This window comes from Myxocyprinus asiaticus, chromosome 25 (assembly GCF_019703515.2).
Source record: "Myxocyprinus asiaticus isolate MX2 ecotype Aquarium Trade chromosome 25, UBuf_Myxa_2, whole genome shotgun sequence".
Taxonomy (NCBI): Eukaryota; Metazoa; Chordata; class Actinopteri; order Cypriniformes; family Catostomidae; genus Myxocyprinus; species Myxocyprinus asiaticus.
The window spans coordinates 1,637,501-1,651,327 of NC_059368.1; the positions used below are offsets into that span (position 1 = coordinate 1,637,501).

At 38.7% G+C, this 13,827-nt stretch overlaps 1 protein-coding gene across 1 annotated transcript; it reads left to right on the forward strand.

Moving 5' to 3' along the window:
• The first annotated feature begins 1,430 nt into the window (after positions 1 to 1,430).
• On the forward strand, positions 1,431 to 5,070 carry LOC127416346 (thyroxine 5-deiodinase-like). Its single transcript, XM_051655658.1, has one exon. It carries the CDS (start codon positions 1,571 to 1,573, stop codon positions 2,405 to 2,407), a length of 837 nt encoding a protein of 278 aa, XP_051511618.1. The 5' UTR covers positions 1,431 to 1,570; the 3' UTR covers positions 2,408 to 5,070.
• The last annotated feature ends 8,757 nt before the right edge of the window (positions 5,071 to 13,827 follow it).

Here is a 13,827-nt window from a genome sequence, read left to right on the forward strand (position 1 = left end):
CTGAAAGCGTTGAAAGTGTAGGCCGTTTCTCTGACACTTAATTTGCTGTTTACAGAGTCTTGGGCTGTCACAGAGACAGGTGTGACATGTCAAGACACCAAATACTTCAAAAAGTACTTTCAAAACTAGGTGGGAAAAAACAAACACTTTTTATGAATCTGCTAATCAGTCACAGTTATCGGCCGATGCTGATGATCTCAAAATGGCCAAATATCAGCCGATCAGTCACTTACAAGACTTTTCAGACATTTCACTAAGCTTTTCTTGACAAAGTACATTGCAAAGTATCAAAAAGGAACTGTCATTTCAAATAAAGAACAAAAAATTCATTTGTTATTTTTATAAACTTATTATTATTATTATTATTATTATTTTGGATTGCAATTGTGGCATTGAGTTTACATGTAAAGATGTACAAATATCTGAGAGTAAATCACACAAATAGCTATAGCAAAGATGCAATTATATGCATCTTTTGCTTTAAACATTACATGAAATATTACACTCCTCTTGAGCTAAAATCACGTTCATTCAAATATATTGCAATCATATTTCAACCACAAATGCATCAAAAGCATATTAATAAATGGGACAGTCAAATAATCCAACAAGCAGCATGTTGCATTAGATTGCATCTTTTTTTCTCTCCAGTTCACTGTCATTGCATGTTCAAGCCCATTCAGAAATCTAATAAATAGCTATGTATGAACATACAATTACTGTTATATATAGGCTACAGAACACACACACACATCCATTTTTAATTTCCAGTATTATTTGGGAAAATATGTTTTAAATATTTGCTACGAAATATGAATATAAAATGTAAAATATGTCCGTCATATAAGCAGCTTGGCAGATTGAATGGGATGGGTATTTGTCCTTTCTGGAGGGCTCTCAGTGAGAACCATGTGGAGAGAGACAAAATTGGGTAGTAATTGTGGACTCCGTTCTTTTCTCTATGTTTGTTGATTTTTATATTTTTGATTATCTCAAGTATTTGTTTGCTTGCTTGTTCAGATGTATGCATTGTGTAATTTAGGATCTGTACGGATGAAATTTAATAACGCATTTCTTGGCACGACGCATGAACCCCAAAAGCGCAACTGTCATTGCAAATAGATTAAAACAATTAAGAGAATGTGTGTTTGTTTTCAAACTGCAATTACAGGTGTGCACAGATGCAACTGAGAATAAATCAGAAACATGTCCAAATAATCACGTGCATGTTTTGATTCGCGCTTACATCTTTGGCTTTAAGCGTCACGCGGGCTCCTCCGCGCGTTGAATAACACTCATGTTCATGCCATTTCACGACGCATTTCTCGATGACACTGCATTAAAAGCACCAATGCATTCATAAGTGGAGTTGTCAAGCAAGCAGTCGCACGCTCTCTCTCCTCCAGAGTTGACAGGAGGTAATCCCCTCCATGTGAGGAGGCGGCGCGGGCGCGGAGGCGTGTTGTTCACCATTCAGATCCTTACTAGTCCTATAAAAAGCGGCACTCGGAGCCGGAGCGCGAGAGACTGTACGCACGCGACCGCGCACTCACCATCTAGACCGGTCCGGATGGGGGGCGTGGAGATGCTGCAAGGCTCCGCAGGTGTCCAAATTGCGCGGGCGCTGAAAAACGCCGCCGTGTGCCTGATGCTGCTCCCCCGGTTCCTGCTGGCCGCCGTGATGCTGTGGCTCCTGGACTTCCTATGCATACGGAGGAAGGTGCTGATGAATATGCGCGAGAGCGAGGGTGGCATTGGCAGCCCCGACGACCCGCCGCTGTGCGTGTCCGACTCCAACAAGATGTTCACGGTAGAGTCGCTGCGCGCCGTGTGGTACGGCCAGAAGCTGGACTTCTTCAAGGCGGCGCATATGGGTGGCGCGGCGCCCAACACCGAGGTGGTCCCGCTGGACGACGGCGGCGAGCGGGCGCTGCGGATCCTGGACTACGCCCGCGGCCGGAGACCCCTCATCCTGAACTTCGGCAGCTGCTCCTGACCGCCGTTCATGACGCGCCTGTCGGCGTACCAGCGCGTCGTGCGGCAGTACGCGGACATCGTTGACTCGCTGCTGGTGTACATCGAGGAAGCGCATCCGTCGGACGGCTGGGTGAGCTCCGACGCGCCCTACCAGATCCCCCGGCATCGCTGCCTGGAGGACCGGCTCCGCGCAGCGCAGCTCATGCACCTGGAGGTGCCCGGGAGCGCGGTGGTCGTGGACACTATGGACAACTCGTCCAACTCGGCGTACGGCGCCTACTTCGAGCGCCTCTACATCGTCAAGGACCAGAAGGTGGTGTATCAGGGCGGCAGGGGTCCGGAGGGCTACCGGATCTCGGAGCTCAGAGACTGGCTGGAGCGCTACCGGAACGATCTTGAAGGTTCTAGCGCGGTCGTGGTTCACGTTTAAGACGTGGATGTTGTTGTTTTTTTTCTCCAGATCACTCGTGTCCTTATGATGGAGTCTTTGGCTGTGTTTCAAAACCCGGTGACTGTCTGCACACTTACACATGAAGGTTTTTGCACATGGTTGGAGCACATTTTGAGAAACATTTTCTGATCTATAGTATGTTTGGGGTCCAAAAGTATGAGACCACTTGTGAAAATGCGCATTTGCATATCTAATTTGAGTGAAAAGTTTCAACATTTACAAATGCATATCAATTTGAGCTGGCATGAGAAAAACCTGACAATCATATGTTATCCAGAGTGATGAGAATGTTCCAAAGAGCATCTTGTGTTGCACTGGAAGCAACGAAAATCAGATGTTCAACAAAATCGCAGATTTTCAATGTGCTCTCAGACTTTTGGATGCCACTGTTTGTGCTTCTTTGGAGATTAAAAAAAAAAAGTCCTTGATGTTTCATGATGGGCTCTTCAGATCCATGCATTGTGCACATAGATGCTTTTCTAAAGAACTAGAGTCAAACTTTTCAAGCAGGTGTCCACAGAGAAGATATATAAACATGTAGAATATTCGTACATTTCTATCTAGGTTCTAGAGCGCTGCTGGTTTCATGTTTATGATGTAGATGTGTGTCCGGTCACACTGTTGCAATGTGTTCTTATAATGAAGTCATTGGATGTGTTTCAAAACCTAGTGACTGTCTACACGCTAACAAGTAAAGGTTCTTTAATGATTCTGCAAAGAACTCTCTTCTAATCAAGAACCAATTTGGTTGTGTGTCATTCTTGGGTTGGCTATACAGTCTAAAAATGCCAAAACCACTTGAAAATGTACTTCAAGGGGTCTGTTCCAAAACCTAGTAAGCTGCCTCGCTGTCTCCTGCCTACATAGGCAGCATCCTACCCAGGGCTGATCTTTGGGTGGGGGCATGTAGTTGTCACTTCATTGGATTTAGAGGGGGGTGTCACGTTTCAAGAAAATGGTCATTTAAATAGCGCTCGTCACGGCACGAGAGACTCGCTTCGCAACTGATTTCAATACAGGTGATGCGAGAGGAACGACGCGATACTCTAATGAGCATAAACACGAATAGCACACTCACCTTTTGGGTTAAAGTTATCAATACTCTGCAGTATTAAATGGATTATACGTATATATTTATACTCGAAATTTCCCTCGCCTCGTCCGCCCTCTTGCATTTATTTTTCCACCAAGCTCATTACAGTGCATTCTGGGATTTCCTTTGAAGGATCCATACAATGCTACCTTTGCATTCGGCCAAAACGAGATATCTTAAGAGGCAGCATAATTAAGGTACCTACCTTTTTGTAAGAGCCTAAGCGTCGCGAGCGCGCCCATGATGCCTTGAAATGCTGCCTCCGTAGGCAGCGCACTAGATTTTTGGAACAGACCCCATGTAGTAACAAAATCGAAAATATCTGAATCATCTTGGGTCAGGTTGAGCTCTTTTGCACATTGCATGTTCTTTGCAACACATTAGGTTCACTGTAGAGGTTCTTGAGTTGCTAAATGGTTCTTTGCCGAATAAAAAAGTTCTTGATGTTTCATTGTAGGTTCAGTGTTTTGGTTTCTGGGTTCTTAAAGCACAAGTGCATAGACACTTTTCTAAAGAACTAGAGTTCTGTGATTTTCAACCAAGGGTCCACTGAATTTTCTTACATATGAATGACATTTCTAACTGTAACACTAATGCTTTTAATGAAAGTGTTAATTAAAGTATCTAGCTTTTTGCATTGGTGATCTGTTAAGATTTGAAACCTCTGAACTAGAGCATTAAAAAGTTCTTTGTGGAACTGGACAAGGTTCTTCTATGGCATCACACAGCAAAACTATTTTTGCTTTAATTGGAACCTTGATTATTAAGAGTGTAGATGGCATTTCTGGACATCATAGGCACGTTTGATGTGCAAATTTTCCATCTCGGTAGACAGCTCACTAGGTTTTTAAACACAGCCGTCCACCCAGTGTCTTCATTTGCTGCTACAGACTGTCAAGCGCAATACTGCACATGTTGGGTTTTAGTTTTCATGCATACAGTTATCTGGATTGATGTTTATGTTGTCAGTGGCCATGCGACCGCATGTTAGCTGTTGTGCTTTTGTTGTCCTTAAGGCGCACTTGTTTTATGTCAATCCAACCTGGCATTTTATTTGAAATATTGCAGAATGATATATCTATCTGAAACATATCCTATTTGATTGACTATTTTATTTTTGTATGGTATCTTCTCCCTATGTGTGTGTGTGTGTGTGTGAGAGAGAGAGTGTGTGAATGAGTGTGTGTGTGGCCAGGAGGCTGTATCATCGTACTCTGGAGTTATCGTGAAGATCGGTTTTTAAAAGGATTTTAACCAGAAAACCGATACTGATGTATTTTGACACTAGAGTACCGGACAGAGAAATGGCCTGCAGATGTATTGCCAAATGTTGTTTTGTAAATGGTGTATATTTTATGGAACACTTTTTTAAATAAATGGTAGAAAGCCCTTTAAACTGGTTTCATCTATAATTTTTATGTAGCCCACACAGACATGAAAAATGAAAAATATACACTTTCACTGCCATCTATGACATGCTGTTACGTGCCGTAATGAGGTACAGAAATATCTCTATAAACACATCCCTGCTGATGATGATTTTCTTGAAATGCAGGTTAAATGCAGCAGTGCAAATCAGATGCATTTCTTTTTGCATTTTGTCACAATAACATTACAGTAACACTTTAAATACAGTTCTGTTCGTTCACATTAGTAAATGCATTAGATACTAACAATGAACAATATTTTATTACAACATGTATTAATCTCGCTTAATGTAAATGCATGAAAATACAATTGTTCATGTTAGTTCATAGTGCGTAAACTAATGTTAACGTGCAACTTTTTATTTTAAAAATGTAGTATATGTTAAAATTAACATTAACCAAAATTAAGAAATTCTTAAAAGTTTTGTTCATTGTTAGTTCATGTTAACTAATGTAGTTATTGTAAAGTGTTGCCAATAATTCTATTTTCCTCTGCTTTGTATCGGAGTCATCTTAACATGCCAAATATATATTATTTTTCATATTCTCATACGTTTTATATGATTTTCTTTTTAGCTGGCTTTAAAAATAAAAAATAGGGAAATATTTTAGCCTCTGCACTCAATTTTTTATTTTATTTTTTAAGATTCAATCAAATTGAATTAAATATTAATCTTTAGTAAAATAAAATTAAATCACCTAAATATTTAAAAAAAAAAATTTTTTTTTTTAATCAATTTGATGGAATTTTTTATGAAATTGAAATGCATAAATCTTTAAAATAGTCTAAAATATTTTTTGATAGTGCAAATTGACAAAATAATTGTGCAAATGAGTATTTGCAATATACATGTAAAAAAATTTTTTTTAAAATAAGTGTTTTTTTAATATTTGTTTTCAGGCCAACACTGAACCACACATAAAATAATTAGTAGAGTTTGCTAAGGCCAGCATCAGCATTACTCCTGCTCAAATTTAAAAGTTAAACAATCGTGCTACAAACACCTCAAATCGTGCGGTTTGTTGAGGAGACGTGTGCTTTTACTTTTGTAATTGTTCAGACTTACGATTTTAACCTAGTGGACAATTAAACAGGTGAAAAAAAAAATCCCATAGACTTACATTGAAGGAGGGACTCGAGAATCAAGATAGCAGAACATCACAGAGACTTGAGGGCGCAGGACTCTTTTGACTTGAGCCAGCAACCACCGAGAACACCCCAGTATCGTGCCGGCGATTTGTGCACGAGCAAACACCGCTCATGTTTTCTTTAGAAAATGTAAAAATGTAGTTCAACGTTTTCTTCTTAACTCTTGAGTCTCATACTTTGGTAAGATGTTAGTCTGTTCAGCACACTCTGGAGAAACGTCTAGTGAGTTTAACGGTCTTCTGGAGCTTTAATGTGAGAAATATGAGTGATCATGGAGATGGCCGTCTGAAGATAGAAACAGATAGAAAACTGAAGTTGGTAATGGTGTTTGATTACGCTCAAGGGCAAAACAGCGACATTTCACTGCACACACACAAAAAAGAAATGTCGTACATGCAACACTAAAGCAATAAGTCACTCGAGGCCCTGTGTTACAGTGATTTTACTGTGGGTAAGGGAGGTAATTAGGTATGAAGCAAAGTGAAGGGTCTAAAACTCCTCTAACTGGGGTAAAATCATTGTAACACATGACCGCAAGTGGCTCACTGCTTTTATAAAATGGCAAGAGCAAAAGACACCAATGTTCAATATAGGCTAATAATTGGAATAAACAATTCTTCCACCAAGTAATATTGTTCATTAGTCTAACTGTAAGATGTTTGAAGTTACAGCAACTTTATACAAAGACTGAATGAGCAGTCTCATGTGTGTGTGTGTGTGTGTGTGTGTCATTGTTTTACATTAACTTTGAACACAGCTCGTCCACTCACAATTAAAGTGGGAACTAAACTTTTTGCAGTTAGGATTCAATTACGAAATGTATTCGTATTTTACGGCTTAATAATGCAAACTCATGAAAGGTGAAAAAGGTGTGTACATTTTCAACTGGTTTGTTTGTGGTATTTAAAGCTTTTTCAGATTTTAAGGGTTTTAGCTTAAAGTTACTCTTTAAAGTGATTTTAATAAGAAACATTTTACCAAACAATTTGAGCAAATTAGCTTCAAAAAAGGTGACTTCAGTTGAAAGGTGAGTAGTTTGCATCCATGCACATCAAAGGCTATTTACACGGCAAGAACATGGTGACATCAGTCAATCAATCAATCAATCAATCAATCAATACAGCAACTAAATGAAAATAGCTCAAATAAATAAAAGCATAAACAAACCAAACAAATAATCTTCAAAAAGAAACATTAAAATGAAAAGTTTCTTCAAATATCTATAAAAGTCTTTCTGAAAAGAAACATCTAATAGCATTAAAGGAATATTCCGGGTTCAGTACAAGTTGAGCTCAATCAGCAGCATCTGTGGCATAATGTTGATTACCTCAACTTAATTCCGACTCGTCCCTCCTTTTCTTTAAATGTGTGTTCCTGTGAGACACTTACAATAGAAGTCAATGGGGTCAATAATCTGTAAACATTAAAATACTCACTGTTTCAAAAGACACAAGACATAAACAATATGTCTATCTCTTACTAATCACATCTGTGTAAAGTTATAGACAATTTTACATCTTCGTTGCCATGACGATATAACACTGCAAACCCTGAAATGATGATTTAAACAACTTTGCAGCTCAAATAATACATGAGTTTTAACAGAATTAATGTAAGTGCTTTTATAAAATCATAAGCGTCACATTTCTGACTTTAAACCCTCCAAAAATTGACCCCATTGACTTCTATTGTAAGTGTCTCACTGGAACTCCACTTGTGCTTTTTTGAAGGAGGGAGGAGTTTAAATAATTTTTTGTGGAAATCGACATAGTCACAAATGCTGTCGATAGAGCGTAACTCGTCCTGAACCCGGTACACATTGCTTTAGAAGCAGAACAGTTCAAAGGAGTCAATGCAAAACATAGAAATATTGAAGCATCTTCAATATTTTCATTTCTTTTCATTACTTTTCATTCTTTTAATTTTCAAATGCAAAATAATGATGACAAAATGGCTTGTTTTGCATGCTAAATGTGATCTTGAACATTATGTTCAGTGAATAAAGACAGGCTCTAATTCAGTGCCAAATTGCAACTGGGTTATAGAAGTTGCTTTTTGAATGACAGGTTGCTGCCTATATAGAGCGTTATGAAACGGTCACTTATGAAGCTGCCTATGTAGGCATCACACTAGGTTTTGGAATGAAGCGTCTACCTATTCAAGTATTGTAAACATGGAAAAGACTGTCCATTACTATCTTGTCCTTTTCAAATAGCACAACACTCATCTGTTATCTGGTGGATGAAATCACACAGAGTGTGTTTGAGTGATGAAGCCCTTCAGCAGAAACACTCATGAGAATGTTTAGTCTGGGGGTGAATGGACACTGAGGGACTGTATGATAGGGACAGGGCTGGTTTTAAGGGAGTGATGGAAATATGTGAAGCCTGAGCGCTTGACGGGGGCTTTTGAACGAGTGTCTTTCTGTCTGTCTCTCTCTCTCTCTCTCTCTCTCTCTCTCTGAGCAGCATGCAATGTGATTAGAGTCCACGTGTCGGCTGTCCTCGCAGCTTCATTTAATTTATTCAGCCCTCTTCTTTATCAGCTGGCCGAGTAGCCCTTTAATCTGTGCTGCGTGTTAACTGTGTGCGCATCTCTCAATGGTGCATTTCACCTGTCTGGGAGGATGCTGCGGTCTGCTATAGAAGATGAGTGCCGGCACTCCTCTCAAAAGTGCAAATCTAGACCTTCGAATTTTCCAGTATCAGACAATTTTTTCCCTCCTCTGTCCTCTAAAATTCAAAGACATAAACATTAAATTGCGAGTTATTTTTATGTTTATAAAATGGATATGTGCAGTTCTGGATGCTGATAAATGGAGCGCTTATGTTTAAGAAGATATGTCCGATTTGCTCAAGATACCAAAGTCAGAGATCTCAGGATGATCTCAAACATTTCTCATTAAATTCTCCCAAGAGCAAATTATCTGAGCTTTGATATCCACATTCATTTTATAGCTCTATATCTTACTGTATGACAATAATTGACTCATGTGTCTGTTTGTATTCCTCCTCTGTACAGATGAGAAGCATCTGTGACAAATGTGATACTTCACAAAAAAATTACAGAGAACCCCATTAATTCACCTGAGCTATAAATGAGCAACCCATGAGCAATAAAAGGAATTAAAGGAATATTTTCCGGGTTCATTACAAGTTAAGATAACCCTAACAGCATTTGTGGCATAATGTTGATAACCACAAATTTTTTTATTTTTTTTGTCTCAAAAATGTGTATTCCAGTGAGACACTTACAATGGAAGTCAATGGGGTCAATAATCTGTAAACGTTAAAATACTCACTGTTTCAAAAGTATAGACACAAGACATAAACTATATGTGTGTTAACATGATTTTACTGTCATACACTTACTAACCACATCCGTGTAAGGTTATATACAATTTTACAACTTCGTTGCCATGACGACATAATGCTGCAAACCCTAAAACGACGATTTAAACAACTTTACAGCTCAAATAATACATGAGTTTTAACAGAAGAATTAATGTAAGTGCTTTTATAAAATTATAAGCGTCACATTTCTGCCTTTAAACCCCCCAAAAATGTATCCCATTGACTTCCATTGTAAGTGTGTCACTGGAACACAGATTTAAAGAGAAGGAGGGACGAGGGGGCCTGGGTCTCTCAGCGAGTATTGATGCTGACTACCACCCCTGGAGTTGTGAGTTCGAATCCAGGGCGTGCTGAGTGACTCCAGCCAGGTCTCCTAAGCAACCAAATTGGCCCTGTTGCTAGGGAGGGTAGAGTCACATGGGGTAACCTCCTCGTGGTCACGATTAGTGGTTCTCGCTCTCAATGGGGCACATGGTAAGTTGTGCGTGGATCGTGGAGAGTAGCATGAGTCTCCACATGCTGTGAGTCTCCATGGTGTCATGCACAACGAGTCACGTGATAAGATGTGCGGATTGACGGTCTCAGAAGCGGAGGCAACTGAGACTTGTTCTCCGCCACCCGGATTGAGGTGAGTAACCGCGCCACCACGAGGACCTACTAAGTAGTGGGAATTGGGCATTCCAAATTGGGAGAAAAAAAAAGAAAATAGAAAATGAGGGACGAGTCAAAATTATTTTTGTGGTCATCAACATTATGCCACAAATGCTGTCGATTGAACTGAACTTGTTTTGAACCCGGAATATTCCTTTAATGTAAGAAAGTCCAAAGCATTTGGATTCATGTTCATGTTCAGGGAAATGTGTAATTTTTTCATGGTCTTCTATAGAAAAGAGAAATAATTTGTTGACTTTTCTTTATAACTGAAGAAGTCTCCACACTTCCACTAAAAAAAGTACATAAGTATTCTGATTGGGTCTGTCCTCTAGCGGTTTCGCTCAAGTCCTGTTGGAATGCTAAAGAGATTGTCCTTCTGTGGAAGTCGTCAGCATTCGGCATTAAGTGTGTATATTAGCATATTTGTTTAAGTGAGGTACTCTATGAGGATGTTTCATTATGTCCATGTTGTTGTTGTTTTATTTATTCACATATGTGTTTACTGATATTGCATAAAAATCAGAAACACGTCTGGAATTTCTTTTCTCGTATTCATTAGTCACTTCCTCTCAAGTTGGGATGTTTTAACTCAACGTTTAAGACATTTTAAACAGTGGTTCCTGAATAATCAAACTCTGAGGTGAAAAGATTATTTTATTTCATCAATTTAAAGTTGGACTGAAAACATACGAGAGGTCACGAGAGCAATGCGAACATCAGGCTATTATTGTTTATTATGAAAAATCTTCATGAATGTACAAATACATTTCTATGTCTTGATCTAATGTTATTTAATAAGGTGCATGTGTAACCAGTCCTGCTCGACCCGCTGTGAGCGGGATTCGAACCGGGGTCTCTGGCATGGGAGATGGCCGCGCTAACGAGATGGCTAAAGGCTACAACCTCTAACGTCAGTCGTAAGTGCGCCTCTTGAGGCCAAGGGAGGTTTACACATTGCACAGCTACCTACCATCTGGCTCCCATTACACATGTACCATTGTTTGTGTTGTATTTTTGCATTTCTTAAACCTCCTGAGGCCCGAGCGTGAATGCTGTGTGCATTTTCCATTTCCCTTTTTGACTTGTAACTAGTAGCACCAGATAAACAAGCAAAAAAAATACAAATAAATAATAAAAAATCTAGAGCAAATAGTTTTCCTAAAAACTGATATCCACATATGTGGACAGAGGGACTAAGTTGTGAAATTTTAAGTAACACCAAGCTATAGAAAGTCAGATTTGTTTCATCAAATAGTTTATTTTGTGTCCAGGAGTGTTAATTATTCCTGTTTTTGAGATGTTATAGACATTGCAGCTGATTTTCTATAAAGCTGAATTAATAATTCTGATTCAAAGTAATGTCCAGCATCATCCAATCACTGTCAACCATGTTAAAATAAAATGATACATGATAAATTCTGAATCTATGTACTGATTATCATTGTCACATGTCTGTCAAACATGTTGAGTGATCCAAACATCATCTGCAGCCTGAAACTGAACTTTTGATCAGATTTTAGGAGTGAATGCACTTAACTGCATAGAGAGCTATAGGATGCTCCCTTGCTCCCTATTTAGTGAATGACTTAACCTCCAGTGTGCTGTCTGTCTGCACTGGTCTCAGAACAGTTTGAAATGCACCTTATTTTCATCCTAACTCCATATAAAGCCTCTGAAAGACACATTTTCAGCTTTTGCATGAATACATTTATTCTCAATGTGATAATGCACAGTAAATATATAAGAATGCATTTATTAATGTTAATGAATAGAACCGTATTGTACAGTGATAACACAATAAAATATTATACATTTATATTAAAAGAAGCAAAATGACCTACAAATGTGTTCATGTTTAAACTTATTCAAAATAATATAATATATGTTTTTTTATTCAACTTTTGATGGAATAAGGTCCCATTTTCCACATATGTGGACATCATGTTTATCAGCGCGCTGACCCGAAAAATTTATTAATTTTTTAAAGCGGCATATCAAACGAAACTAGAGACGCTACTCTTTACAACCAAACAGGTTTCAATCAAAAAACGTAAAGAGGTTTCTTACCAGAGGCACTTTTGTTGGCGCTGCTCCCGTAGTAGAGCTTCACGAAATCAACGCAATGCTGTTGTGTCACGTGACTCGGTGCACCAGAAGTTTAACCCTTAAATGACAGTGTAAAGTGTTGTGAACAGTATTCAGTCAGTTTAAATTCATTTAAATAATGGGTCGCGTATAGCAAAGCCAAAATACAACATCCATGCATGTGGACACAGGGTCGCACGAGGTTAATTAAAAAGTAGCCGGACTCTGAACTGCTGCTTACACAGATATGCATTCTTCCCCCTTGAAACCACAAATGAATACTTTCATCCAGTCGAATATCATAAAACCAATTTCTTTGTTTCATCATCCCAGGAAAATCATCAGAAACTGCAGTAAGGTTGTTCAGATAAATCGTACATCAAAAGCAGCGATAATTCACCCTGTAAGTTTCATTACACGACAACAGACTCAATAGAGCTTACCGGAACAAGCCAGCGTGAAAAAAGGTCTATTGGCTCCCTTTCAGTTCAAAAGATTAGCAAGAAAACAACAAATTAGGCCTATTTATTACCTAATATGTATAATACATTTTCCCCAACTGACTAGACTTAGTTCACTAAACTAAGTTTAAAGCTATCAAAAATGTAACACCACAAAATGCATCACGTTACTATACTATCTACTTATCTATATAATATCGAATATTTATGTGTGCTATGTATTTTTATGCTGATTAGAGGATCGTGCTGTTATCTGGAATCAATTGCAAGTCGAGTTTACCGTGCACTTTATTTGTGACACACAGTGTTGCTGTCTATGTAGAGCATATCAAATCAGTCACTTACAGTATGAGGTTACATTTCAGTTTGGATGCTGCCTATGTACCCAGTAGACATCATGACGGCGCACTAAGTTTTGGAACAGAGCTTATATCTAGGTTTTGACCTTGTGAATGATAAATCTGGATTACAATGTTCATAAAGTCTGTGAACTGACAGAAGCAGATGAAAGAACTTAAAGGAGCCACATAAAACAATCCGTGCTTCTCTCTCACGTAACAGTCGTCTGTGCGAACGTTTGCCATGCAGAGAGACAATATGAATTATTATGAAAAAAGGTCATCAGATATTACAACAAAATGTCAGCGCTTCAGAGCCCTGTAACACTTTAAGCTTGGTTATGATTCTGCACTGGGTTATGCCATTTCACTGATTGTGTGTGTGAATTTGTGCATGAAAGTATAAGAGAAGGAAAAGGCACATTTTTTTATTATTATTCTAATTATAAAATGGATAGTTTTCCATCCTGGATGCTGACTGGTCAAAACATACACTAGATTTGATTTTCCATTCACCCCTTGTACTTTATTGCTTCAAAGTGGTCTGTTTTGTCTAAGACTACACCACGAATGCAAATCTCAGATGTATGAGATTACTAGTCTCACAGAATGAACTTTACTATACCTACATTTTTACAAACTGAGTTTTACTTGCCACGCTCTACGTTTCTCGGCAGTTTCCAGGTGAAATGAACACTAGAGGCGCTACAAGAACGATGCATTCACTGTCACACAAATCCCGAGTACAATGGCCGATTATGACTTTATAAACACGTATTTTTCGCCTTAACACTCAAGCTGACACGTGAGAGGAAAGTGTCACAGAAGCGACACGAAA